The sequence below is a fragment of the Aquila chrysaetos genome, chromosome 24, assembly GCF_900496995.4.
Source record: "Aquila chrysaetos chrysaetos chromosome 24, bAquChr1.4, whole genome shotgun sequence".
Lineage (NCBI taxonomy): Eukaryota > Metazoa > Chordata > Aves > Accipitriformes > Accipitridae > Aquila > Aquila chrysaetos.
The window spans coordinates 9,673,095-9,700,924 of NC_044027.1; the positions used below are offsets into that span (position 1 = coordinate 9,673,095).

Genomic DNA, 27,830 nt, shown 5'->3' on the forward strand with positions numbered 1-27,830 from the left:
AAATCTGGTGGCATCCCAGCTGGTTAACGCTCCTGGGCACCAGGCTGACAGGGCCTGTGGGCAGCCCAAGGGCAATTTGACAGATGCTTGCTCTGCTCTTTAAAAACGTTGGCTGGTAACAGTGAATGGTATTTTACAGTTCTGATCTGATACATCAAACCATGCACAAAATCAGCACATTTCCTTTGCCCTTCGGCATATCCTTTGCTATCTGAAGCCATCTTTGCTGGCCACAAGGTTTGTTGCAGGATGATGGCCCATGGCAGGGCTTACGGGGCTTGAAGGCCAAAGCGAGGTTGGTTTGGGGAACAGTGCCCTAAGGAAACCCTTGAGGAGCACAGCTCCCCTGGTTAACGTAGCTCCTTGGTTAATGTTTCTGGAGAATCTGTGCTGCCTCTAGAAATTGCATAGAAACATCTCCAAAAGTTCAGGGCACCTCCCTAAAGCTGGCTGGGGTGGCTCCCCCATGTGCCCCTGTCCTCCTGGCCTCTGCTCTAGCGTTTTCAGCCCACCGTGCTTGCTTCCTTCATAGACCAGACAGCATGAGCTGACTTCACAAGTCCTTGTCACTGTGGGAGAAGGTCTCCCTGCTCCAGAAGCCCATGATGCTGAGCTCCCATTGTAGCCTAACAGGGCACATTCAGCTGCCAGTTGTGCATCTGCATGTTCTCTGGGTCTACATGGAGCTTAATTTGCATCCAAGCCACATGCCAATGCTGCCCCAGGGAGGATTTAGCTCTGTCAGATAGGAGTCTCACCACTGAGAAATGTTTAATTTAAAAAGCAATTTCCTTCCACCTAACTAGAAATATTCCTTCTGGAGTGAGAATTCCCTCAGAACACTGGCCAGGGCTGAGCACTAATGAATTCATCTTCTCTTTCTTTTTCCCTGCATCTCCTGGAATCTCTAGCATCTCGTAAGTATAATCTTTGGTTTTTTATTTCCTTGTCTGTTGGTGTCCTGGATAAACTCTCCTCTTCTCTCCTCTTCTCTCCTGTCCATCATATTCACTCGTGCTTTCCCTGTGCTAGGGTTGTTTGTCAGCTGGCAAGAGGTTAGATGGCTACACTTCGTAGGCCTACATGGATCACACTGCAACCATCCTCATCTTCAAAATGGAGACTACAGTTGCTAGCATGCTTTTGTCCCTCTTGATCCTGGTGTACAGAGGTTTTGTGTCTGCAGTCTCCTAGGTTTATTCCTCCGTAGCAGGGATGATGGCTGCTCGCCTCCGTTCTTTGGGCTGTGCTCTGGCCACTCATGTTTGCTTTAGGAACAACTGCTTGTCCAGCCACCTACCCTAGTGAGTGAGGACCTTTGGTTTGGTGAGTCTTTTGCCTGGCCCCTGACTCGCACGCAGTCCTACAAGGCTGGCTGACTTCCTCGGTCAGCCTAATCTCTCTCTGTGTCTGGTGAGAGCTTTCCTGTCTGTGTTTCGTGTCCTCTCCAGTTCAAAGCTGTGTAGTTGGTTAATGGCTTAAAATGGTTTCCCAGGGCATTCAGGGGCTACGCAGAGAGGAAGAGACGGAAACGAGAGAATGATTCTGCAGCTGTTATACAGAGGTAGGGCCCGTTTTCTCCCATAGCTGTAACCTTGCCTGGTGTTGCATGGGCCCTTCGGGTGTCATTAGTGACGCTTGATGACGTTGAACGTGGTTGTCCCTGTCTGTGTTGCTGTTTGTAGGGACACTAGCAGTGGCTGTGTTGGAAATGTGGAGGTGAATGATGCTGCAGTGCTCAAGATAGGTGATCTCCATCTTCTTAAAGGAACACTGTCAAGTTTCTTTTAAGCTTCCAAATATAATATACAGGATCTGTGTCTCAGGCAGAAAAATATATGATATATATAAAAAAAATTAAAGATGCAATTTCCCCAGCCCTCTCCCAAATACTTGGAATTTGTTTGAGGTTAGCTGAATACTTTTCGTGTGCTGTTATTGCATCTACAAATGCACCTCAAAAGTCTGAGACCTAGGCAAAATTAACATCTCTAGTGACCAGAAGTCCATTTTTTTAATCTTTTTTTAAAAAGGAAAGAAAAGGCGATGGGGACTGATTCCCTATCTGGCTATTGGGACCCATCTGGCTATTACAGAAGGGCCCTGGTTTCCCTCTGCTGGCTTCACAGGGCACATCACTTAGCCACTGTGGTAATCAGAACTGTTCTGTTTTTTTGAATGTGCCAAGGCTCGCGTATTTTGGCAGCCTACTAAGAAGGATAACACAGCATTTGTGTCATTGGTTAAAAACTGCCATGATCACTTCAGCACTGTTCAAAACAAAGCGGGAGAAAAACATCAGGTTTTCTTAACTGGGAAATTGCCAGGAAGAATTTTTTTTTTTTTTAGCAACTTAAGGGTGGTGGTTTTTTTCATCAATAATGAAGAGAAATAAGAATCAAAACTTAAGACACTATAAATAAATAGACAGTGTGTCTTTAAAAAGAAAGAGATTTCTCAAAATTTGTTAGACAGAGGCAAGTCTTTGTTAGAAAATGGCTTGTTTGTGTGGCTTGCGAGTACAGGAGTAGGAGTCATATACCTTGGTGTGGTCAGGATAGAGGACAGAGTCATGTCATCATTGTGTTGAGTGGCCAGCATGTCCCTTCACCTCCTGTGGACACTGAAGGTCTAGGCAGAATTGTATAGTTGGAACCCATCTGCATTTACCTTGTCATAAGAGAGGAGATAGGATAGCAATGGTGGATTTTTGGCTGTGTCATGCAAGCAGACCCTGGCCAGCTGTAAGGATTGCTGGTAGTTAGCGTTCAGCTCTCTTCTCCAGGGAGTGAGGAGGACCCCAGCCCAACCACAGTTTGAATGCTTGTTGTGCAGCCCTTCATGGCCTTAGGTGTTTCAGAAGTTCAGTTGTTATTGCACAGCCCCTTCAGTGCTTGGCCCTGTGTGTCTGGTGCACAGGGAGGCTGGTTTGGGTGGCATGGCACTCAATGGATGCTGTCTCGAGAGCGAGTGATACCCAGTGGTTTGCTGAACCTTGTGATTGCTGCAAGGAGGAACTGGGGAAGAAAATGTGAGAGGTGCTGTCAGGAGTTTTGCAGGGCATTGATGTATGTCAGTAATTCTGTCGCTGACCTCTGTTTGGGTAATGAAAAGGCTTCTCTGCAGAGTGCAAATGAACCACTGCAGGCAGAGTTGCAGAGTGTGTGGAGTAGGGCTACTGTGTCTTGGAGACCTTTTGGCTGGGATGGATACTGTGGAGGTGGCATAGGGTTGTGCAGACCACATGGTAAGCTGGAGCCTGTCAGGAGGAGGACTGTTCAGGAAAGGGAGTAATAGGGAGATTTTATCACTGTAACTTGAGGGATGCTTGTTGAATTTCGATGGGTGAAGAGATCTTGCAGGTGATCAAATAACACTGGCTTTTCTGGGTGCAATTGCAGGAGCCAGGCAGGAAGACTGGGCAGGTTTATGTAGCCCCACTGCTCACAGAGCAGATTGTGGCTCCCCCAGGGGTGCTGTGCCAGTCCATTCATGCTTAACGTGCAAGCACAGAGGGGCCTGAGGGCCAATACAGCTGTAAAAAGCACTCAGAAGGATCTAGATGACCACAGGATGCCCACATTAAGAGGCAGTCCCAGGCTTGCACTTCCTTTCCAAAGTGCTTTTTTTTTCTAGAAGAGATGAGGAGGAAATAAAGGCCTTTGTCCATTCTCTGAGCATTTAGTGCAATGGTTAACCTTGAGCAGCTGGATTCCGCCTGGAGTTGCTCTCAGCAGTATTTAGGAGAGGTATCTAGACAGCTGCCCTGAACCCACACTCATGGGAGAGACCAAGCTGTCTAGGCAGCTGGGAGCAGCACTCTTCTCTGGCAAAGACTGCTTTACCCCCTCTCCCCCCAGGGTCTGAAGAAGCTCCTCTATGGGGAGGACAACTGAGCATTTAACAGAAAAATGGATTTTACTCCAAAATGCCGAAAGCCCAAATGATCTAACAGTGGCCTTGGCAATTAACATTGGTGCTCAGTGTCTGGTATGATCTTGGTCTCACAATGCACCATAAAGATTTTCATTCTGATGGGTTACAACATATGTCTAAGACCTTTCTGTGTAAAGACTGACCCTGGTTCCCTTAAAATATTGTATTTATTTGGATTTGAATCTAATGCACCATAAGACAGCCCATGTTATCAGTCATCACACACCCCAGAAGGCTTTGTACATAAAGCCAGTCCAGCATGTATTAGTGAAGCGAATTGGTTTAGTTACTTGTCTAAAGGGGGCAGTTGTCTGATCCACAGCAGTGAATCTTCACACATGCAAGTAGAGCTAAAATAAGTCTTTGTAAAATAACATTAATAGCTCAAGTGCAGATGGAAATTTGTCATGGAATAATGTTGCTCCCAGCTTCACTACCCAGCTGCTAGTTTTCCTTCCTGAGCTGCTGAATTTGGATCCTGATGACAACATGGGATCCAAAGCCAAAGTGGGGGACAGTGCAGAAGGTGGCATGGGTTAAGTGCTCTCCCATGAGGGCTGTGTTTGTGTTGATCTCTCTATATAGGAGTAGACAGATCTGACTTTCTCTGAACAACTTCATGTCGGTCCTGGAAGTGTCTTCTAGTCCAATTAGTTTGCTAAAGCATCTGCATGGTTGTATCATGTCCTTACTCATCCCACTAACCTGTGTGTGAGCCAGATGACTTGTCTTTTTACCCGTTTCACCAGCAGTAGTCTCTTGCTTGATGTCTGCGGTGTATGTTGGTGGGGCAGAAGTGAATCTAGGAAGGCTCCCCCTCTCCGTGCAGGCTGCCGGTACATGGGCTCGCTGACATCCCTGGGGGCCATGGGGCCTGCACTGCAGAGTGAAGTCACCCTGGCTAAGTAGGGTTCACGGAGAGGTGACACTTTTCTTGATAGTCATGTGCTGCTGCTTCCCTGTGTCTCTTCTGGTGTCCTGTTTAGTTCCTGTCCTGTTTGGTTCCTGTCTAGATGAGCGATGAGAAACTAAGGGAAACAGATCCCTGGCCCTCAGAGGGGCTGGATGAAGAGTCCCTTTGCCATGGTCTCTCAGGAGTGGCCAGGATGGTCTGTTTTACACAGACCTGACTATGGGGTGTAGCTGCTCCCCAAGGCTTACCCTCTGGTGGACTTTACCCTGGAGCTGTGTACTCTGCAGCCCCACTGAACTCTGCCTGTGAGTCCTGGGCAGGGAAGCATGTGATTAGGCAGGTAGCATTAGCGGAGAGCAGGCCCATGAGGACAGTCAGCCTTGCTGAACAGTGCTGTCTGAGAAGGAAGAAGCTGTGTCAGTCTTTCCCAACTCTTTGCCCTGGAGAGCAGTACGGGCTGCGTGGTTGCTAACAGCATGGGTGGGATTTTAGCAGCTGCTGTGAATGCATTTGGGAATGAGCACAGCCATGAGCATGGAGTGTGCATGCTGCCTAGCAGGGCAGAGCCTGGGCACCCCACTTTCCTGCTGAAGTGTGTGTGGAAGAAAGGAGAGAGGGGAGCAGTTACTGCTCTTTGCCAGGAAAAGAGGGAGCATTGCCAGCATGGGCAGTGGCAGCGTCTTCAGCAAAGTTACAGCACAGGTATGCCTTAGTCATAGGAAAGTGAAAGCAGGCCATGAGAAGAAGACTGCCATGTAGGACCTCACTTGTCCTGTACCACCAGTGCAGGGAGTTCAAAGAAACAGCCACAGTCTTGACAAACATAACTGTCCCCAGCGTTGAATAGGTGCAGACTGGGAACCTGGTCTCCAGCTTTTGAATGGCCAGAAGGAAATACGCTGTCTTCTCAATTTTATTTTTTTTCCTCCCAGTTTTTTCAGTCCTGCTGGGCCCAGGTTTTGCTTTGTATTACCTTTCTCAGAGGTTGTGTTTGGCCTTTCTTTCAGGAATTTTCGGAAGCACCTCCGCATGGTGGGGAGCCGAAGGGTTAAAGCACAAAGTAAGTGAGCACCTGTAAGATGTGGCCACGAGGAGTTGGGGTTTGTGACGGTGGGACACAGGGAACCCTACGTTGCGTGCAGATGTGGGTAGAAAGGACCTAGCATTGGGGCGGAGAAAGGATTTGACCTACTGGTACCATTTTACTCTACAAAAAAGAAGGCCAGGTTGTGGCAAGTCTCCAGGACACACGGATGTCTGCAAGCAGCCTGTAAGCTATTTTCAAGGACCCTCTGCTTTGGCCATGGGAGATCTCTGTGGCCTCAGTGCAAGGAGTGGAAGGAGAGCTGCAGTGTCCTTGTCCTATGTGCGTGTGGTTTTCGGTGATCACCGGCGTAAACGCTTGTGAGGAGAACCAGAGCTGAGAGTTCAGCAGAGCTGGCGAGGGCTGCCTGGCCTCTTACTGAAGGTGCGGACCAGCTGTGGCTCCCTGGGGACAGTCGGTGCTTTATGTGCCATGTGGACTGGTGGCTTTCTCTTTTCTCCTCCCCTGTCCCACCACCATCTCCGCAGCAGGACCTGGGGGAAAGCTGCCTGGTGGGAGCTGAGAGGACGGCAGAAGGGAGAAAGAAGAGGAACAGGGAAGAGATTGGAGCAAGGGGGGAGTGTTATGCTGCACTGGGGAAGAAATCACCTCTTAGGCCTGGGAAATGGCAGTTCCCTTTCCCTGAGGAAGGCAACATTCCTCCATAACTTGGTTGGGGCAGCTCCCTTATCGCTGTGAAATGGTCTGAGAATGGTGTAACTGGCTCCTGAGAGCTGAGGATTGCTCCAGAAGAGGAAACAGCTTGTTCTTCCCACCCCTTGGCCAGGCATCATGTACAGACTGCCCACAGCAAAGTGTTGCTTAGTTGAATTTGCATTCTTTCCTCTCCTCTCCTTTCTCATATGCTGTGGGAAGCGAACAGCAAAGAGCATTGCCCTTTAAAGTGTCTTTATTGGCATCTGAGTTAGCACTGCCTGAAATGAACAGGGCTCACCTTCCCCTAGAGCTGTCTGGAAGTTCAGGCATGCCTCTCTGCCTTGGTAACTCTCGGGTCATGTTTTCAAAGCTTTCTTTGTGTGCACAATAGCTAAATGCCTGGTTTTAAATGAAAGCTGAGGATGGAGATCACCTGAAGAACTTACTATGTGATTTGTCTCCCTGGACACCCACACTTGGACACACTGCAGCAGTGGACAGCAGTGGAGCTTCTCAGCTCTTGTACTGCAGATGAATTCCTGTGCTGCTGACATGAGATGCTGTTACTAGATACGCTGCAGCAAACTTGCTCTGTCTGCTACCAGAAATAGGTATTAGTGGCTATAAGTGGCTGTTAATCTAGGCATAATGGCTCTCACGTGGGCTTGCCAAGTCAGACATCGTGGTTGGCAGTTCCCAGGAATTTGCCTGTGGTGCAGCCAGCTGGGCCAAGCTCCCTGGATTCTACCTGAGAAATGCCGGTACAAACAATATCATGCCCCTTGGAAAAGAAAAAAAAAAAAAAAAAAAGGCTAAGGGGGAAGCGCTCACAAGAGTCCAGGCAAGCAAAAACTGAAGGATTTCCTCTTGCGACAAAATGTAGAAAGCATGAGCTTTCCAGACTAGCCCTATCTGTTTGGTCCAGCACTGATTGGGATGTCACTAGAACATGAAGGGAGAACTGACTGGAGGACTACTGCCTTCTTCTGGTCACGTATGTGTCATTAGCTGTTGAGTACATCTTTGTGTGAGGCCTTTGAGTCAGAGCATTTACACTGGGACACTAGAATAGCCTTGATTAAATTGAGGTTTGAGCTGTGTGCATTTAAGGAGACCATCAAGTGTCCTCCTTTTTCTGTGTTACATACCCCATAATGTTCCTGCTCAGAAAGTGGGCACTTTGTCTTCTGCTGTCTAGAAGATAGACTCTTGTTTGCTGTGTGGAAGGGACTCGCATTTGGCAAGTGGAAGAACAAGCACAGGGGAGTCCGTGATGTGTGGCTTTGGTGGAAATCTACTGGATGTTTTGTTTTGCTGGCAGCAACAGAGGTGGCCTTGGAGTCTGTTAATGTCGTGCTCTGGTTTTATCCTAGCATTTGCCGAACGGCGTGAGAGGAGCTTCAGCAGGTCCTGGAGTGACCCGACTCCCATCAAAGCTGATTCCTTCCATGACTCTCGAGAAAGTGAGTTCTGAGTCCTTTGAGCTTCCTCCTGTGGCCAATCCTCCAGCTGAGGTGCTGACTGGAGTCCCACTGGAGTAACTCCTCTGTGCCCTTTTGTCCCACCTGTGATCCTTTTAGTTTTGTGAGATCTGAGCAAATAACACTCCAGGTATATGCACCTGTTCATCTGTGTGTACCTATATTTATTTGTAGAGCACAACGCATCTAACCTCATGTTACTGTGCAGTTGCCAAAGGATACCCGGTGGTACAGCTCTCTTGCGGCCCTCTGTTCCCATCATCCCTTATTCACTTGGGACCAAAACAACCTACCTGGAAGCACAACAGTCCGAGGCTACATTCACCAGAGTGGGGCTAACCTGCCTGGCTTCCCATGCAAGAACCCCTTCTGAGCTCTTTCCTAGGCTAGAATAGCTCAAGAGCACAGCTGCAGTGCTCCGTGAGATGTAGCTTTGATTTCCTGGCCATGCTGGCTGCACAGAGGATAGCTTGGGGCAATCTGATCTTCATTTGGGCTGCCAGGAATTCCTCTGGGAGTCCCCGGAAACGCTGTGATGTTCTGCTTGTGGGGACTGAGATGCTGTTGTGTTAATTTACAGGAGGAAATGCCAGCATCTTCCCACTGTCTTTTTATAAAGGGAACGGCTGTTTTACCCAGATTTGATTGAAATCCTGTAGGCAAGAGACTTGATGGATATGAGTTTGCCCACGTTGAAATGGGTTGTATTGTAAATGAATTTCACTAGTGAAATGAACTGACCTACCAGGTAAGCACAAGTTCCAGCCCTCCTAGCTGTAGAAGACACCATACGAGGTTGTAGGGGGAAATGTGTGAAAGGCCAGGTTCAAAACATGACCCGATTGTTCCTTTGCAGTCTGATTCCTCCCCGCTCCCTCAGCTAACTCAGAGGCGAATGGAAAAGACAGGCTCCAGGCACTGCCCAGTGACACTCGGACATCCCAAAAGGCACAAATAAAGGCATCTCCGTTCTCTTTCCTCAGTCCCTGGCTTCAGGGAACCATCTCTATTTTTAACCTTTAATGGTCAATTATATTCCTTCCAGATGTTTTTTTCCCCAAGAGGCATTGAAGGCCAACAGGTAAGGTCAATCTGGAGAGCAAACTCAAGTATATTGTTGCAATACTACTGTGTTTGCTACAGCTGTTCTCACACTCTGCGACTTCTCTGCCAGGATCAGTTTGACCAGCAAGGCAGAGTTTCTTTATAATGACTCAGAAGATGTAGTCAGAGTAGTAATTATTACAAGGAGACCAGCTTTGAAGTCTTTGGACTTTTGCTCATCAGCTTGGCAATGTTAAAGTGTAGAGAGTCTGTCTGTGTTCTGTCTCCTTCTCCATTTCTGAAATGACAGAGTGACTGTTGTGAATTAGCATTTGAAAGCTAAACTTGGTGACTATGAGAGTGATGAAAAGTGATGTGATATGTGGTATCGGGCTCTGTGTGTGCACTCTTCATTCATTATTTGTCTGTTTAGAGACACCGGCCCCAAAGTGTGGTGTCTGTCACTCTGTGGAAGAAAGGAGGGCACAAGTCTCACGGCTTGTGGTGCCTCTTGTGAAGTAGCTGCCAGACAAGATCGAGTGGGGAAGGCAAGCTGTTCTGCCTTTGTAATGCACACTGTGTTCTGGCAGGCCATGACCTTCAGGATTCCTGTGGCGCTTTGGATGGTGACTTTGACTTGAACTGGGAAGCAGAAAAGGAACTTGAAGCCATGGCATGTGACGGAGAAGACTTTATTCCACCAAAAATAATGGTGAGGGTTTCCAACTCAGCTACCCCTATCTACTCAGGCTCTGTCTGTCCTTTCAGAGCTGCTCAGTTTAGGATCTTCATGGGAAGAGGCAAGTCTTTTGTATAGGCAACTCTTCAGGTGTGTATGAGGGTCACTCAGAGATCAGCCAAGACATGACATGTTATTCAGCATTTATTACTGGTGGGGATAATGTGTTGAAAGAAAACTAGAAGTGGAAGGACCTGTAGTCCATCCCCAAATCAGAGCAGCACTGTCACTAACACTGAATCGAGTTAGCCTCAGTCTCGATAACCCTGACAACAGAGACCTGAGTCCCCAGTCCCAGCAGTCCCTCCCTCCTGTTATTACTTGCCTGATTTGCTTTGGAGCTGTATGTCATCCTTTGAGATGCTTTCTGCTCTTTTGTCATTCCTTGAAGCTAGGCTTCCCCCTGCTCTGCTCTGTGGGGTTTGGCAGACAGGACCAGGTTCTGACACATCCCTTCTTTGGCGATATGCACAAGTACTCGGGCAAAATGGGGTCTCAAGCTTCCAGCTTGTTCTAGGGGCAGCATTGCCAGTCCAGCACAGCAGTACTGTGTTTGAATGGGTCCTGCTAAGACTTGGGAAGAGTGAAGGACATGGAGACAGTCTGGTGTTGTATGTGTTCCCAGGCTGTCTGTGCAGACTCAGCCCTCAGGGCAAAGTGACCAGGTGAGACCCAAACAACAGGAACCCAACACTTGGGTTTGTTCAGCCCTTGACACCTCCACTGTGTCTCCTCAGGTGGTGTATGTGATGAGTGTCCATCCCTGGACTCTGTATATTGTGCCTCTTCAGAAACTTTACATTAACTCCCTTGTGGCCAAAGCAGTGATGTGCTGCCTGCTAGGAGGGAGGGCTTTGAAGCCAGCCCAAGCTGGAACCCAGGCTGCACTTACAAGACCACCAGCACTGCTGCCTGCTCCACTCTCACAGTGATGAACAGAGGTGCCTGAAATCACAGCACAGTCAAATTGCCCATGTTCCCATAGCCTTTTGGCTTGTGCTGGTGGCAGGCCTATCCTCTCGGGCTGTCATGCTGATGGAGCCAGCTGAAGCTTCAGCCAGAGTTGCCAGGCAACCTGCATCTGCCTGACATCCTACTGCTGTGTGCATACCTCTGCCTGATGCCATTTCATCCCTTGGCTGGTTCCTGTTTGGGCATGCAGCTGTCCCACCACCAGCCAGCTACGTGTGCCAGTTTGAACAATCCTCTACAACCAGAAGCACAGACCCTCGCGCAGAGGAAGGCTGTACAGAAGTGATCTTTACTGGGATAGAGCCATTTATGGCGACACACAAGCTTCTTCATCCTCTGCGCACACTGGTCTCCCCTTTACAAACTGTTATCTCGGACTCAGTCCTGCCTTTTAGGCAGAGCTGTGTGCTCATCTGTTGGGGGTCGAGGAGACTGTAACACATGGGGGTACTTGGCAGGCCTGGGGGTGCTCTGTAGTGGACCAAAAACTTGGAGGACCTTCACAGGGATGCGGATAGCCTGGATTAGCTGCTAGTTTGGGTAACACCTGAGAACGACTGAACAGGCCACTGTTACCATGGCCTTTGCACTTCTGTCCAAACTCTACTGGCTTCTCCTCATGCTGTTGCACTTCTTTTTTTCCCCTTCCAGCTCATTTCTTCCAAGGTGCCCAAAGCAGAGTATGTCCCGACAATTATCCGCAGGGACGATCCCTCTATCATCCCCATTCTCTATGTAAGTATATCACTTCTGCTATGTCTGGATGTGTGGGAGCAGGCTTCATACAGAGAATTATTCTTTTTTTTTTTTTTTTTTTTTTTGTCTCTATCCCTAGTTTCTGTTACAATGATTCTGAAAAGCTATCAGGAAATGGCTGGGGGTGTGCTGAACACAGATTTGGGGTCTGGGGTAGCTTTGTGGGGGCTCAGGTCTAGGTGGAAGAATAAGGTGGAGTGAAGATTGCACATGTGGGCTGCCAGATTATGCAGGCGCAGCCATACAGCATGGGAAGATTAACAAGGGAAGGCAGGGCAGGCCTGAGCACACAAGCAGAGCTGTGTGTTGCCAGTCTTAGGCCTCCTCCTTACGCTCATCCTTAGACAGGATGAGCAGGACCTCAGAGCTCTGCAGTGGACTGTGAACCCCATCACCCTATATACAATGGCGCATCCCTATCAGTCATTAATTTAAGCTTGATTTTTCACTAGGAGTCCTGCCTGAAACACCAGCAAGGAGTCATGGGTCTGTTTTTCCTAATCACTTTATATTCACTTAATTTGAAAGGGAAGAGTGGGACTGACAGCCCAGAAAACTCAGTCTCCATGTGCAGCAGGCAGCGATGCTGCCTCTCTTTTCCTTTGAGAGCTGTACGGTTGTCCTGATGACCCTGCTATGCTAGAGGCAGATGTGTTGGGAATGTGGCTGTTTGTTAGCCAGCTTGGACACATGTGAAGCCAGAGTGTGGCTACAAAACATGGGCCAAGAGCCAAACACATATCAGTGATGTGACTACATCTGAGGGATGGTATGTGCTTTGGACTTGTCTGCAGGATTCATCTTCAAGCCTTTGGATGGACTTGGTCTTCATGGACCATTCAGTCTTCAGCTTCTTTGCTGCTGAGACGTGTTTTAGGGTGGTAATTGCTGTGATGTGACTAGAAGTCATCAGTTGGTATAATTGTGCTCTTAGAGCATCCATTTCCCTGGAAATGGGATTATGTGCAATATTAGAGACTATAATAATGTCATGGGAGCTGGTGTAGTGACAGTGAACCTTGATATGTCTTCTCTCTTGGTTTCCAGGACCATGAACATGCCACCTTTGATGACATCCTAGGTAAGTGAGTGTTATTTCCTTTTCTTAACTCCTGCCCATTGCAAATTAACTGATCAATATGTTAAAGTCACTCCACTGCCCTGTGCCTCAGCTGCCACTCATAAAGGTGTTTTTATCACCCCAGTGACACCTGACAGGCAGTCAGCTACTGTTGGATGTGCTGCAGTAGTAAAACTTCACTTCTGTGGCCCATTTTCTATGCCAAGCTCCCAGTTTACGAAAGGGAAGCTGAGGCGCAGAGCAGCTAAGATACCTATTCATTGTATCCTTGTAGGTGAGTAGGAGCATTAACAGAGGATCAGGATGGCAGAGTCTGGTACAGTGCTGTGGTCACTATAGAGCAGTGTCTGGTGCTGCACCGTACCTTCTCTGCCCTGTGATATGCTGGGGTTTCCTGCTTTCCATGGCATGAAAGCAAAAGGTTTGCTTTGGTATCAGTGGGAACATAGGTGGTGAGCACCTCTCACAGCTCAGCCTCCTGCCTTCAGGACTAAAGTGAGAAGAAGTAACATTCATTTTTAACTTCCTCCATGGTTTATCTTTTCCAACATGTTTTTTGCAGAAGAAATAGAGAAGAAGCTTAACATTTATCGGAAAGGCTGCAAAATCTGGAAGATGCTGATATTTTGCCAGGTACATTAAAGTTGTTAAGCACTTGGGTGGTTTGTTACAAATTTGCCTTTTTCTACAGGGAAAATTACATAGAGGATCCAATATTCCAAAGTCAAGTTCTGTTAAAGTAACTGCACGTATACGGCTTTCACTTCTCATTTCCTCAGACACTGAGCAGCCTCAAGTTGCTGTGACAGCAGGAAATAAAATCTGATTTACTGTGGCCAAGTCCAGAGCTGGGCTGCTTCTCAGCTGCTTTCAAGGAAACCCAGGCAAACCAGCATTAGCGCAGATCTCATAAGGAGGATTCCAGAGAAGGGAACAAGCATTTGTAATGTGATGGTTACAGGTTTTGTACAGCTTCAGTATGAGTGTCAGTGGTGCATGTTGTGGATCAGACCGGCAGATGGCACAGCTCGGAGCCGGAGGCCAGCCTACACGGCAGAGGGGTCAGGGTACAGGCTTGCAGAGCTGTGGGTGGGACATATTCAGGCCCTGCTGGATCTGGGGCTTGCCGGGGATTTCTTTCCCGAGTCTCTTGTTTCTCAGGGTGGTCAGCTTTGGACTTCCCCGGCAGCTGTGCAAGGAAGCTTGAAATGAGAAGTTAGGAAAGTAACCTATCTTGAACTCCCTCCCACATGCCTAATGCTGCAAAATAAGAGGGTTTGCAGCACACTGACCTGGAGATTGTGACTCTTAATTTTGCTGATGTTGTGCTCAATCTTTTTATGCCTGCTACTGCCAAAGTCCAGTTCTTCTATGGTGACATCTTGCCTGCTCATCCCTGCTTTGCTCAGCTTCTCGTCTGTCTACCACGGCAAGTCCCCTAGTATCCCCAAATGAAAGGGACTTTCTTGTCTTCCCTATTACTCTCCAGCCACCCACAATGAAGATTTTTGTCTATTATTGTGCCTTTCTAGAGTGAGGTGGGCATGTAACAGTAAAAACTGGAGAATCCAACCCCCAACACACTCCCCATATGTGAGTATTTCCTGAGCAAGTGCCTGCTGTGTCTGCCATGGAGGTTGTAGCAGCCACACCAGCCTGGTGTGTCTGCTCTGCTCCCTTGTGGCACTTCTGGGTATCGCTGTGCAGGACAAGAAACGTGTCCAGGGTTTGTTTCTTCAGGGCCTGTGCAAAGTGGTTTGCATCTGTCTGTCTCTCTGTTGCAGGGAGGTCCTGGTCACTTGTACTTGTTAAAGAACAAAGTTGCCACTTTCGCCAAAGTGGAGAAGGAGGAAGATATGATCCTGTGAGTGGCTGCGTTATGTTCTGGACTTGCATAACATTTTTCTGCTTGGTTTGCTCAATGTTTATAGCACATGGCCTAGCAGGAGAGGTGAAGGGAGTTGGCGTGGCTTGGTCAGGGGAAGCGGAGGCTGAGGGGGGGACCTAATAGCAGCTTACAGCTCCTTCAGGGGGAGTTGCAAAGATGACAGAGCCGATCTTGTCCCTGGGCTGGTGCAGCTCTGGGACAGGTCACCAGAAGATTTATGCTTTTATCTGCTGTTAGTGTCTGTTTGGACTAGAGACTGTCAAAAGAGGGAAAAAGATACTTCCTCTCCTAACAAAGGCTTTGCTGACCAGAAACCAGAACACACACCTCGTGCCTCTGTTGCTCAGAAGTGGCTGAGATAGCATTTCGAAGCAGGCGACTAGTGGCAGAAATCCAAACTGTTCCCACCACAGCTGTCTCTGGTAACTGCCCTCCTGATTGCATGGAGAAATGGAATTTGCCTCTGCAAAGCCTGCTCAAAGTCCAGCACGTTACTGAGGAGGATTTTCACTAGCATGTCAGCCTGTCAGCTGGGGTTGCTGAGGCAATTTTGCTTCTCCTTGCAGAGAGTTAAGTTTGGCTGTTTTGCTCCCTGATTGCTTGTGCTGGCTCAAACTTACTTGGCTAACAGTGCTTCGTTGTGGGGGAGAGGATGTATACCAACCTGTTCCTACACAACTTTTTGTTGGCATGAGAACTGAGTATTAAAATCAACATCTGTTCAGCACGCTCATGCTCTGGCACAAACACTGTCAATAAAATTCTTCAGCACATGTGTGCGTACACGCTTCTGAACACATTCCAGGCATAGCTGGTCCAGAACTGGTAATTCAGGGACCTTCAGAAAGCTGTGAACACACAGCTGAAAACTTGGATGCTTGGAAGTGAATGTCTCCGTCCAACTTGTATGTCCCTGAGAGGCAGTCCTGAGAAAAGCTTAGGCTGCAGTCTGATTGCAGACCCCACAGAGGAACTGCTGGGCTTTAGGGCCCACCAGAAGTCTACTCTAACCCACTGCACAGGGGAGGTGGTTGTATTTCATGTCCCTTAGGCACAGTGTGCCTGGTTAGTAGTCACAAAATGTAAAGCGGGTCCGACTGGTGAGCAGCACCAAGCACTAGCTAACATAAACCAGCCTGGTTTGGTGTTGTCTCTCTAGCTACGTAGAAGAACAATCTCTCCAGCTGTTCTCTGCTGATTTCATGCCCTGGAAATGAACCAGTGCACTGATAACACTCACATTTAGAAAGTGCAATTGTTGATAGAAATGAGAGAGAGGAAATTGGAGGGAACTGCTACAAGAAGATGCTTAGTAAAACTGTCAGTCTAAAAGCACTCCTGGTGGACTTTGCTTCCTTGGCTCGATGGGCCGCTCCTCCTTCTCTACTACATGACTTGGACCTGCTTCTCAGGCCCTTGCTCTGCCCCTGCTCTTCCTTGTCTAAGAACCAGTGGCTCTTCCTGAGCAGCTTCCTCCTCAGGCTACAAGCCTCAGGCCCCTTCTGAGCAGTGTGCACACACATCTTTATGATTACTCATGCATCTGAGGAGATAGATTTTTTTTTTTTTTTTCTTTTTTAAATTACATATTCTGTTTTTTCCTGTTTCTTCCAGCTTCTGGAAGAGGTTGAGCCGGCTGATGAGTAAAGTCAATCCTGAACCAAATATCATTCACATCATGGGCTGCTATGTTCTTGGAAACCCCAATGGGGAGAAGGTAAGAGCTTCCTGGGTTGCCTCTCTGGGAATGTCTTCTGAGTAGCACCAAGCCCAGGGAGACAATAGTCACACTGCGAAGTCTAAACTTTCCTCTTCTGTGTGGGAACATGCTGCCATCCTGTCACATGGCTGTGAATGGGCGAACCGCCGTATGGATTGTGCCTTCCCCAGAGGGCAGGGGAGGAGTGATAAGTGACATGCAGGACAAATATTGAAGCTTTTGAGGAGAACAGTCATTCAAAGTGCTTTATTTATTTACTGATGAGCTAGATGTTTTAAAGGACATGAGTGGAAGGTTTTCTAGAGTTAGGGAACAAGGATGGGCAATTCTGGGTGCCCTGGAGTTCATCTTTGTTTTCAGATGCTAACTCTCGATATGTTTTCCTTTCAGCTATTTCAGAATCTGAAAAACTTAATGAATCCTTATAGGGTTGCCTTTGAGTCTCCACTTGAACTATCAGCTCAAGGTAATTTATTTTCTGTTCAAAGACACACACCTTCCTAATAAGCCTGCCTCCTTCAGTGGGCATCTTCCTGAAAAAGCAATTTTGAGCTCCCTTAATTCCTGTCAGTGTCTTCATTTTGCTTGTAACCACCTTGTGTAGTTAGTGGCTGAACCTGGTTTTCCCTTTGCAATTCCTCCATGTTCACATTTCATCTATCCTGTTTGTTGTACCTGAAGCTGCAGAGAGCCCTCGCCCAGGCTACTGGCAGTGGCCAAGTAGCCTAAATAGTAGGCAGCTTTCCAGGCTGAGTTTAGGAGATTCATCATATTACTAGGGCATGTGAAGTCTGTGGGAGAAATGCACACAGGAGCAGAACCTTCTCTGTAACCGAGCGTGCAGGGATCTCATCTCCAGGACTCAAACCACTGGTACCGAGTGAGTTGTGTCATCAACAAGTGACTGGGATATAGCCTATTAGAGCCATTCTATGTCTCAGTCTGCTTTGCTTTTTTTTTTTTTTTTTTTTTTTTTTTTTTTTTTTTTTTTTTGCCTGTAGCTCAAGATAATTCAACGGGCTATAGAATTTTTCCTGTTCTTTGGTCAATGTAAATAGTTTTAGGTGCAGTTTCATAAGCGACATATTCTGAATTTTTCCCTTGTTATTTTATCTTTGCTGTAGTTCTTGGTACTTTGTTCTCTTGGAAGATAAAAACATGCAGTATTAGGCTATAAGCACTGTGGATACTTCCTCTGCTGCTCACAGCTGGCATCAGCACTCATGGGTTATTCTTAACTCCCACTTACTGTCATAGGAATGTATGGGAGTTGAGCACATTCGTGCTGTGCAGAGTTCTCTGTGCATGTCCTGTCAAGGTTTGGACTCAGCTTTATACGGTGCTTGCACAGATCCCACAGCGAAATGTGCTCTACGTGTATGCCAAGAAGCAACTTGCAGGGAAAGTCCTGTGTTTATATGCAGCTTGGCAGGCAAGGCAGTGGGTTCTGTGCACATGCATTTAAGGAGTTGATCTTTCAGGAGGCTGGGCTGAAGAATACATCTGAATTTATCCACTTGATCAATCTGGGATGTGCTAATAGTGTACCCTCTCTAATCCTTTGCAAAGCCATCTGAAACTAATCTTAATCAGGCCTCAAAAGTGAAAAATCCCTTCCTTGAGCCCTGGCTCAGACTCCAGGGTTATTTGCCCTTGTTTTTTCAAATGCACTCGCTGCTGCCAGCGCCAGCCCTGTGCCTGGCTTTCAGTCTGTGACCACCTTGTGAGACAACCCCCCAACCTTCAATTGAAGGTGCCAGTGGTGCAGAACTTGCATTAGTGTGTCCTGTTGAGCTCATTGCTGTGAGAAGAGACAGCTCTGCAGGACAGAGACAGGCTGTTAATGTTACTTTAAAAAATAAAATAAAATTTAATTTTCAATGTTAATTATTTTTAATGTTTTCCACAAATCTTTACAATGAGTTTACTCTTGATTTGTAATTTTCTGAAGTCCCCGTGCCAGGTTGCCTTGTGCAGGCTGTTGGAGCTGTTGTCTGATACACTACATCTGCCGGCCCCCTCTTCTGCAGTCAGTGCAAAGAGGTTGAAGTCTGGAGACAGACTTTGTGCTCAGTTCCTGCCCCCATGGACAAACCCTGCCAGGGGATTACAAGGAGCCTTTCATGGTTTGAGGATATCTAAAAAGACATTTGCTTCTCATGAGCACCTTCATGTGCCCTGGCTGAATGTTGGTATTTTCCAAATGAGGCATATGGACAGGTTCTCCTGTGCCCCTGCCTGTACGTGGGTTGGGGTCTTTTTGCTGGTGTGGCCTCTAGCTTCTCTCCCATGTGCTGCAGGGCGTAACCCCTGTGCTTCATTTCACTTTTCCTAGGTAAGCAAATGATTGAGACTTACTTTGACTTCCGCCTTTACCGCCTCTGGAAGACCCGCCAGCACTCTAAACTATTGGATTACGATGATATTTTATGAGCTGGAGAAGACTTTGCAAGAGGAATTTGATTATTACCAGTGTCCAAGAAGTCATGCTTACTGCAGAGAGACTTTTTTATTGGCACAGGGAGCCCTTCACAGCCCTATAGGAGGCAGCAGTGCTAAAGGGAGGGAAGAAGGAGCCCTCGGAAGAGTGTCGGGAGGAAAGTCTTCTGGGTCAAGAGAGACGAGGGAAAGGGTTTGACACCTCACTCACCTCAGGTCAGAGCCATGGTGTCTCAGGAGGAGCTGTGTGAAACAAGGACAGGATGGAGTTCCTTGCAGAACTGAGCTGTTTTGGGTCAGAATGGGCCAGATTTGATTCCAGGTCCTTTTAAAGACTTTTGAAGCTCAGGTTTTCTTAACAAAAAATAAAATCAATTACCCATGCACTACAATGAAGAAGTGACCAGAGCACAGAGGAAGGAGGGGTTTGTACTGATGGGACCTTCTGTGCTGGGGATCTTGGAGAGCAAGGACTGCTACACCAACTCCTGCAAGCTTAGGTCAGACGATCCAGTTTCGATGTGAATATATACTGGAATATAGAATTGAAATCTAACTTTTTGTTTTGTTTTGTTTAATAGCAAATAAGTGCAATTTTTATAGTGAGAGGGGTAAAATCCCTCCCAATATTTAATTAGTTAAAAATAACACACCAGTAACCAATAGATGAGGTATTTTTGGTCTGCTTGAAAATATATTCAAAATGGTAATATATCTTCTGTAGACATATTTAATCACCAGCAAACATGGTTTTAACATAACTTAGCAGACCCTGCATGTCTGCTGCATTGATTAATCCGGTTTGGTTCGTTACTTTCAGAGTAGCTGTGTTGCACTAATTGTATGTGCTCTCACGAATGTATATTTCTCCTCCAATTAGACACAACTTTGTTACTTTCTATTTTGCTGCTTGCAAAACTATGGGACTTTAGTTTTGCTGAAATACTTTAGGTTAGAAATATGGCACCTGGCTGAGAAATCTCTGTCAGGTTCACTATGGTATAAAAATGAATTAGAAATTAATAGCCATGGTAATTACTTGTTCATGCCAGTGTTTTGCTATGTGTTGAGAGACGAGTTCTCTTTCTAGTCTGCTGTGTGGGGCAGCGCAGTTACATGACCATCAGAAACCCTCCAAGGAGACTGTTCACTGAGGCATTTGGAAGAAATGCTTCTGGAGGAGTACAGCACGGGTTTGTAGCATGAGTTTGAATCTTCCCTATGCTCACTTGTTTGCCAGTTGTTTGTGCATAAACCACTTCTTTTCCAATGCTAAAAAGACCTGTTTATCAGTCTGAGCTGCTCACATCCCTTCCTGTGTAGGACAGAGTAAACCCAGAGCTTTGTCAGAGCAGCCATGGTTTAAGAACCCAGATTTGTACTTGATATTTGAGGTTATTTTGGAATATACTTACTTTTTGTTTGTTTAGGTCGGGGGGTTGCTTTTGTTTTGGGAAGGTTTTTTTTCATCTTATACTTTCCTGTTCAGAGAATAAATACTACTTACAGTCTGCCTAGGTCACTCTGACAATTCTGGGAGATGATACAAGTTATTTCTTTTATAAGTAAAACATACTGGAGAAGTAACAGGGAAGGATTACCTTAGTTGCCAGATTTCCTGGTATCTAAAATTAATTGATTGTGAAGTGAAGGAAAATATATGTACAAATCTTCTTTTAAATACTTACAAAAAGAACTAGTTGTTCTGATGTGTAGAGTACTCCTTCCCCCGTGACATATTTGTGGTTGTAATTTTGGGGAGCAGGCCTCTGGCTAGAACTGCTGAACCCTGTACATTTATAGCAGTTTTATAGCAAAACTTTTGAAGAAATAATGTACATATAGAAAGTAAGGAGAGGAATCAGTGGAGAGAGATGGTTTAAAGTAATTGAAAGCAACATATTGAACCAAATAGGTGTGGGCTGTTGGGAAGCTGCCCTGCTGAGCTGGCCTGACCTCGGGAGGTTTGGTGGCTACATCTCATCCCTGGCTGGACTCCTATCCTCTTGACTTGGTCATGTTTTCCAGGCTTGTAGCGAAGGGGATAGTAGGCACCGGTCTGTAGCTTTTGCAAGAAAATACCAGATATAAAAAGGAAAACAAAACTTATGCCAATTATCTATTATTTAGCATGGTAGCTTCTGCCAGCTGTGCTTGTGAGAGGTTGGAGCTGTAGGTGCGATGAAAGCACAAAGTCATGTGTTATTTGGAGAAGGAAATGGTAGTGGCAGGATTCAAATGCTGACAGAAAACTCTCTCCCTTTCTGACCCTTTTACCTCCTATGGTTATGCTCTTAACTGGAGACAGACAAACTGTTCTTCCTTTCTCTTTTCTAAAGTAAAATCCCAATTCAGTGAACTTGGTAGCATGAATGTAGCATTGTGGAACTATTGAAAATCTTACTTAACTCCGAAAGGGCCCACTTATGTATCCACTTCAGTGATTTCTCTGTAGAACTACTGTATATCTATCCTCATTGACCACTTGTAGAACTAGGGGTGCAAAGTAGAAAGGTAGATTGTACAGTTGCGTAACTTCTATAGGAAGATGTATGTTTGAGTGAACACTATGGACTGTTTTACTGGTGCAGTTGACTATAGTATAGTATAATGACAAACAATGAATGCATTTCTCTCTTTTCCAAAGATCTATATTCCTCATGGTTTGTGATGTTTATGACATGAGCATATTATTTCCTTTGTAGCGTTCATTTGACTAAAGAGATGAAATACTCTAAAAGCTGTGACTGGAAAAACAATAGAGTTTTGATGTTTAAAGTCCTTTGTGCAAATAGCGTCATTGAAGTTAACCATTTCTGAAAGAGGAAAACAAATTTCTTCCCCTTTATAACTGGTTGAATTTTTCAAGTGGCTGCTGGGAGAGGAAGGGATCAGCAGAGGATAGGATGCAAAAAAAAAAAAATTTGTAATTATTTAAACTTTAGAGTTAAAAATAGAGCTTGTGACTTTCTCAGTTGGACCAGCCTATAAAGGATGCCCTCTGGGCGCGCGCTCGCCGCCAGCGTGCAGCATGCTCACAGGCAGGACGTCCCCTCTGCGAGGTTCCTCGCACCCCGAGCACCTCTGCAGCATCTGCTCCGGGGCGTGTTGAGGACAGGCCTGGGCAGTGCCTGCGGGGCACGGCTCGCCTGCAGGGCGCTCTGCCTGGGGGAGCTGTGGCTGCTCAGCTCACAGGACAATTTGTCATTTCACTTCTATCTGCTTCTTCAGCCGTCAACTACCTGCTGCTCTTGGGGTGTGTCTGTCTGAAGCCCTGAAACCAGTTTGTTCACCCACGGTCTGTAATTGTTGTCTGAATTGGCTTGGTGGAACTCACCTCTCATAAGGGTAATTGGAGTGAGCAGTTTACGGTGCAGTTGAGCTCCTGTCCCTGCCTGCTCCGTTAGAGGATCAGCAGCCCTTTCGCACTGTTATACTCAGCCCCACCATGGGAAACTGCTACTGCAGCTCCTGTGTGGTCTGGATTTGCTTTTAGCAAGGGCAGGAGAAACAGGGACACCTGGTTAACCCTGGAGGGAGGCAGATTAAACTGGGATAGCTGAATTGGGTGCTAACCCTGGTTGTTCACCCCAGCCATGCATGGGAGTTCCTGCTGCTCTTGCTATGAAGCAGTACTGGATGTCACCTCCAACCCCTTGCCTGAACTGATGAACGTCAGCAGAGAGTCTGCTGGTTGTGTTATGGTCTGGGCTGGGATTGTCACCTTGAGGAGAGGAGAAAGGTGGGCAGCAAGTACATCAGCTGTCCAGTCTGCTGCTGCTCAGCATAGCTCATGCACTGGAAACAGCCCCTGACCATATTATCTGGTGCCTGCAGAGAATATTCACTCAGCTGTAGTGGCTTGGAGGGGGCTGTCTTCTTGGATGTGGCACTTGTCTTATACGGGGTTTTCCAGAGAGGCTTTTCTCTTTTCATCTTGTTTGGCTGGGAAGGAAAGGGAAGAAGAAAATTCAGATTATCCGAGGGATGTAGAAATAGGTAGAAAATCAAGATACAGCTTTTTGCACCTCTCCTCATGCTGCAGCCACCAACTTCCCTTTGCAGCTGACCTCCAGGCCTGGGGTGGGAGACGGATGAGTTAGCAGATAATCCCTTCCTGCATTAAAAAAAAAAACCCAAAACAGAAAAATCCTTTTAGCTGTAGCAAAACATCTGACTGCAAAAGGCAACCAGCCAACTCATCCTGCCCCGCGTGAGGACTCTGCTGTGCACACCCGTGGGATCCCACCTGCTTCTGCCTCTGAGTGCCTCTGGAGCCACGGCCCATGGGGGGCTCCACTCTGCCTCTGCGGAGGGGACTCTGGAAATGAATTTGTTCTTCGTTTCTCAGCCTGGACTTGTTGCCTGGAGCTCAGCACATGTTTCCCACTCCAGGAGCTGCTGGAGTATGCGTGTATGTGTGTTCATGTTGTCTCTTCACACACAGGCTCTTTCCTGTGGTCTGGGGGAGATGCTCCCCCGCGATTGCTCCTGCTTGTTTTGCCATGTGCAGTAAAGCATAAGGCAGCGTTATCGTTGTCATCCATGCTGTGTGAGCGTCTCTTGGGCTCCTGGCACACATCCGTTTCACAAATAGCTGCTGCTGTTTTGGGACATGACTGTGTTGGTGACCTGTGGCTGGGAGTTCCTGTTCCCAAGGCTCTGCTGGCAGTGACTGCAAACACTGCTTCGTCACCTTCGGGCAACATAAGTGGGGTTAGTTGAAAGAATGGAAAATGCTGATTTTAAATAGCCAGCCTGGTGGGATCTGGAAATGGGAGTGTATCCTTAATCCCAGTCCAGACAGGAGGTGGAACGACAGGCTCTCTCTGCTCTCTTGGTGTAAGCGTATACATTCAACCCATCAAAACACAGTTTAAGGGTCACACATATATTATTAATGTATCGGTCCAGGATAAGGTATGTTACTGGATGATTAAAAAAAAAAAATCCTTCCAGGGCCCTTGGCAATTGGCCTGCGTTGCCGGAACCATGCATCAGAGGATGTGCTGGGTTGTGTCATCCTTCCTCAAGCAATTGGGCCAGACAGTGAGTACCAGGACACAGATTTGCAGGTACACATAAAGCTGAATTGCTCTGTACTCTGGGTTTTGCCATGACAATCCCTGGAGCTGATGATATGGACAGCCCTTCCTTGAAGGATGCCAGGCAGATATCTTCCCAAGGGATATCAAGCAGCAATATCATTTTCCACACCATCTGTAAAAAGGTGTTTGTGGTCCTGTATATTGTCCCACTGATCACAGAGTATCCATGGCTTTCTGCATCTTCCATGGGATTGGTTTTTAATTCTCAGTTGTGGAAACACAAGCCAAATCAACTGGAAACTGTCTTGATGGCAAGTCAGCCTGCTAATAATATCGTATACTTGAGTGAGTAAAGGGGTGGTTTAATGGCTGTGAACCTGATTGTGATCATTGTTGGTCCCAGGTAACCCTGCTGTGTAATTGGCAGAATTAATAGTAAGATACCAGAGTTTGCTGTCTCTGCCTAAAATGCCAGCATGCAATCTCTTGCCGAGGTTGCGCGTGAGCTGTCGAAGAGTGATAGGAACTGGTAGCTGCTTTGATTCAGAAATAAATTCAGCCCAACATACTGCCAATCAGTGTGAAAAAGACTGGAAGGAATAAACGTTGTGGACATTAAATGTAAAGAATCCATCTGAAGAGAAGCTAAATTGCATTTTTCCATAAATGTTTAGTAAATTTTAAAGAGCTAATACAACCTAATAATTTTTCACATTATTGTATTGCTTTTAGAGTATCCTTAAAATTGACTTACGTAAGGACAGATAAGACCCATCTAGGGTTGTCTTACATTACGATAGTGGGGAGCCAGGCTGTATTTAGTTAATTGGGCACACCAGTCTGTCTTCCTTTTCTTAGCATCCAAATGAATTGGTGATTAATCACAGCAGTAATGGCCCTATAAATCTTTAGCAAGAGGACCCTCTCCACCTGCATTGCTAAGCCTTGAGCAAAGGGAATGTATTCGCAGAGACCCTCAAGCAGCCGATGGAGCCAAGCTTTCATCCCCTGTCATGGGGTGGCCCCTCCTGTGATTCACCAAGCAGGTACAGCAATAACCTACAGGCACAGCCTCTGCCCTGCTCCCTGGTGTCCGTGGGGTTTCTGTGTGTTTGAGTGGTGTTTTCCTCCCGTGGTTTTGCAGGGGACATGTTGAGTTGTACTTGGGGAACATTTCTTACTTGGGAAGACTGAACTGCAGGGGTGCTGAGGAGACTGCAGCAGCTGGCCAGGGACTGGTCACTGCCATGGTCACCTTGGCCTCTGGCTCAGGACCAGCACAGATGCATGTCAGTGGTATTCAAAAAGCTTCAGTAGAAAGTGTGGGGTTATTAGATTTTTTTTATTTTTTTTTTTTAAATTTTTGGGGGGGGGGGGCTAAAACTCAGTTGTAGCAATATAGTCCCCACTACAAGGTCCTGTTAACTCAGAGCTGGAGCAGAGCTGGGAATTCAAGGACAGGTATCTTTGCCCTTACATTTGAAATGCCTTAAAAACATCACAAATAAGTACAGTGAAACAAGACCCTTTGAGTATGGATCCTGCTCCCCTGCGCTTGCTATGCCCTCTATGCTAAATAAGACACTATTTTGTTAGGTGTTAAGATGGGGATGACTGAAGAAACAGAGTTTGGTGTTCCCCATCCCAGGAAATCAGGCTGGAGTCATACCCGAATGAGCAAGAAGGGGCTGTAGTTTTTCTGCTGCGTGTTTCCTGTTGTTCTTTCACAACACTATTCCTGGAACTGGGGTGACTTCAGTTGTGATACCAAGCAACAGCAAAAACTGAGCTCTCGCAGGGCTAGGAGTCAATGCGCTTTTGGGATCTTTACTGTTTCCCCTTGGCATTCAGGCACCAGTTTTCATTTCCAGCTCCTTTGCTCAGCTGCAAGCCCTGCCTTTGCTACCGCAGAGCTGCTAGTGAGGGGGGCATCATCGGTTTTCTGAAAAGAAAACCAAACATGTGAGTTAACAAGTGGAAAAGGTAACGGTGCAGGCTTTGAAAATGGATCTGGTAATGTGAAGAAGGATAGGTTATATCTGGTAATGCTCCTAAACTCCGAGATGTTTGAGAAAGTTACTTTCATCCAAATGAGAAAAAGAAAGCAAGCAGCATAGTTGTCAAAATAACAAGAGGAAAAAAAAACCCAAACCACCCAAGTGTGAACAGTAATCGACCATTTGACAAACCATGTGAAGATAAAGCACTCTGTGGTCTGATTCTGCCTCTGCTCTCAGCTGAGTTCAGAGTTGACAGCATCCTGCTCCTTTCAAAACCAAGCTCAAGTGCAGGGTAGCATGGCTGCATCCATCTGTGCTGCTCAGGTGAGGCTGGGTCCACACGTACTGGCCTGCAGTGTGTCCTTGTGTCCCTCTTCCGCTCATCCCATCTCAGCGGGAAGCTGAAGGCAGAACAGATGCACAAGGAGCTTGGAACTTTGGCCCCAAGAGAGCCTCTGGGTTAGAGAGCTCAACCTGAGACATGCTGGTTTGGGGCCAAACCTGTCTTAAAGTTAACGGAGGGTTTTGAAAACAAAGATTGTAAGCTCCAAGGTCTTGGTGGGCCCTGGACCAGCAGGTTGGCTCCTTGGAAAAGTCAGAAGAAAGTTACTGCAAAGCACTTTCTCTGGTTTTCAAGGTGGTTTCTGGCTGGCTGCCTGCTGCCCAGGCATGGGACAAACCTGTCCGTGACCCAGGAGATATCTGCCATCTCTGCTGCCTCCGTTAACATGTTTCTCTGAGACTATCTGCTGCTTCGTGTATGATAACTGGGTTTCAAATACATGAATGTTTCTAGGTTTTAAGACGTGGTTTAATAAAAAGAGATGTTTCTGGGAAAGCAGGTTTTCTCTCATTTTGTTGTTTTTTCTGTTGTTCTCTGGCTGAGTTTATAGACCCAGGAAATGCCACTTGGCAGATGCTTTGCTGTGCTGCCAGGTGAGGGAAATACAGGCAGTGGGCATCCCTGAACAGCAGCAGCAGGGGAAATGCTAAAAACTCAAGAGCAGAACTCCAGAGGTGCTAGAGGCCCAGATGCAGTTAAAAGAGGAGGAAGGTAAAAACTCCTGATGCTTTAAACAAGGTACCGTCTGAGAGGTGCAGATCCAGTGATGGGGATAGTACAGAGTGATTCATAGTTCCAGCAGCATTTGTGGCTTAGTGAACGTGGACTGGATTGCTAAGGAACTTGCAGAGCATTAAGCATTGTGCCTTTTCCTGGGAGGAAGGCCAATCTCTGAGCACCGTCCTAGACACTGAGAAACAGAGCCCTGGAGAAATTCAAGGGAGGCTAAAGGCCTGATAATCCCTCTGAGGAAAACAGACCAGCTCCAAAATAAAGCACATCCCCAGGAGGGCAGAAGGCATCGAATTCCGATAAACCACTTTCTTTGTCACAGGTCTGTTTGACTTAATTGCCAAGGTGAGCAGGTCTGGCTTGAATTCCCAGCTGCAATTTTGCCCTTTATCTCCAGTGCTGACAGTCACCTGCGTGTTCATCTTCCGTTAAATGTGGTAACTGCAGCCCCTCTGAGCAGAGGCAGAGATAAATGGGCTGAACAACTCTGTCATATAAGGCATTTTTCTTCAGCGCTGGGATCTCTCAGCCTTTGTGCATCCTCCCCATTTGGAGACATTCTTCTCCATGTGCCACCACCACAGCAGGGTGGGACATGCCGTATCCATCTCAGCAGTGTGACAGATGACAGAAATCACTTTTAATCCCCTACCACCAACTGCGCAGCAAGCTTCTGGCCAGAGACCTGGCCACTGTTCTCCCTAAGGCCTTTGCAGCATCATTGGTGCCCAGAGTACCTGGTGGCCAGAAAGACAGTCTTTATTCTTTATCCTGGAACCCTTCCATGTTGGCACTGTCCTGTTTTTAAATCAGCGTTGTAGGGTACAAAGTCAAATTTGCTGCAGAAGCCCAGTTACAACGGATTATTTTTACCTATCATTTTTCTTCCCTCTCCCTTTGTGCTCTGTTACACATGGTGCTGATGGACACAAACCCAGAGCGGGAGCTGTGCAGGCAGAGTTTCGCTCTGCCCTGTAAAAGTGTGAGGAACTGAGAT

At 46.9% G+C, this 27,830-nt stretch overlaps 1 protein-coding gene across 8 annotated transcripts in view; it reads left to right on the top strand.

Annotated features, from left to right (window-relative positions):
• Positions 1-26,596, top strand: part of NSMF (NMDA receptor synaptonuclear signaling and neuronal migration factor) — a 53,442-nt gene extending 26,846 nt beyond the window's left edge. For 3 of the 8 annotated variants that reach the window (XM_030000073.2, XM_030000081.2, XM_030000079.2), the window contains 12 exons: positions 912-917; positions 1,496-1,564; positions 5,857-5,909; positions 7,964-8,053; positions 9,706-9,827; positions 11,478-11,561; positions 12,630-12,663; positions 13,226-13,296; positions 14,448-14,527; positions 16,166-16,268; positions 16,662-16,737; positions 18,607-26,596. In XM_030000073.2, the coding sequence (XP_029855933.1) occupies positions 912-917; positions 1,496-1,564; positions 5,857-5,909; positions 7,964-8,053; positions 9,706-9,827; positions 11,478-11,561; positions 12,630-12,663; positions 13,226-13,296; positions 14,448-14,527; positions 16,166-16,268; positions 16,662-16,737; positions 18,607-18,704 (886 nt within the window). In that variant the 3' untranslated portion in view covers positions 18,705-26,596. The remainder of the gene's footprint in view (positions 1-911; positions 918-1,495; positions 1,565-5,856; positions 5,910-7,963; positions 8,054-9,705; positions 9,828-11,477; positions 11,562-12,629; positions 12,664-13,225; positions 13,297-14,447; positions 14,528-16,165; positions 16,269-16,661; positions 16,738-18,606) is intronic. The other 5 variants (XM_030000076.2, XM_030000074.2, XM_030000077.2 and 2 more) reach the window with 5 other exon arrangements.
• The last annotated feature ends 1,234 nt before the right edge of the window (positions 26,597-27,830 follow it).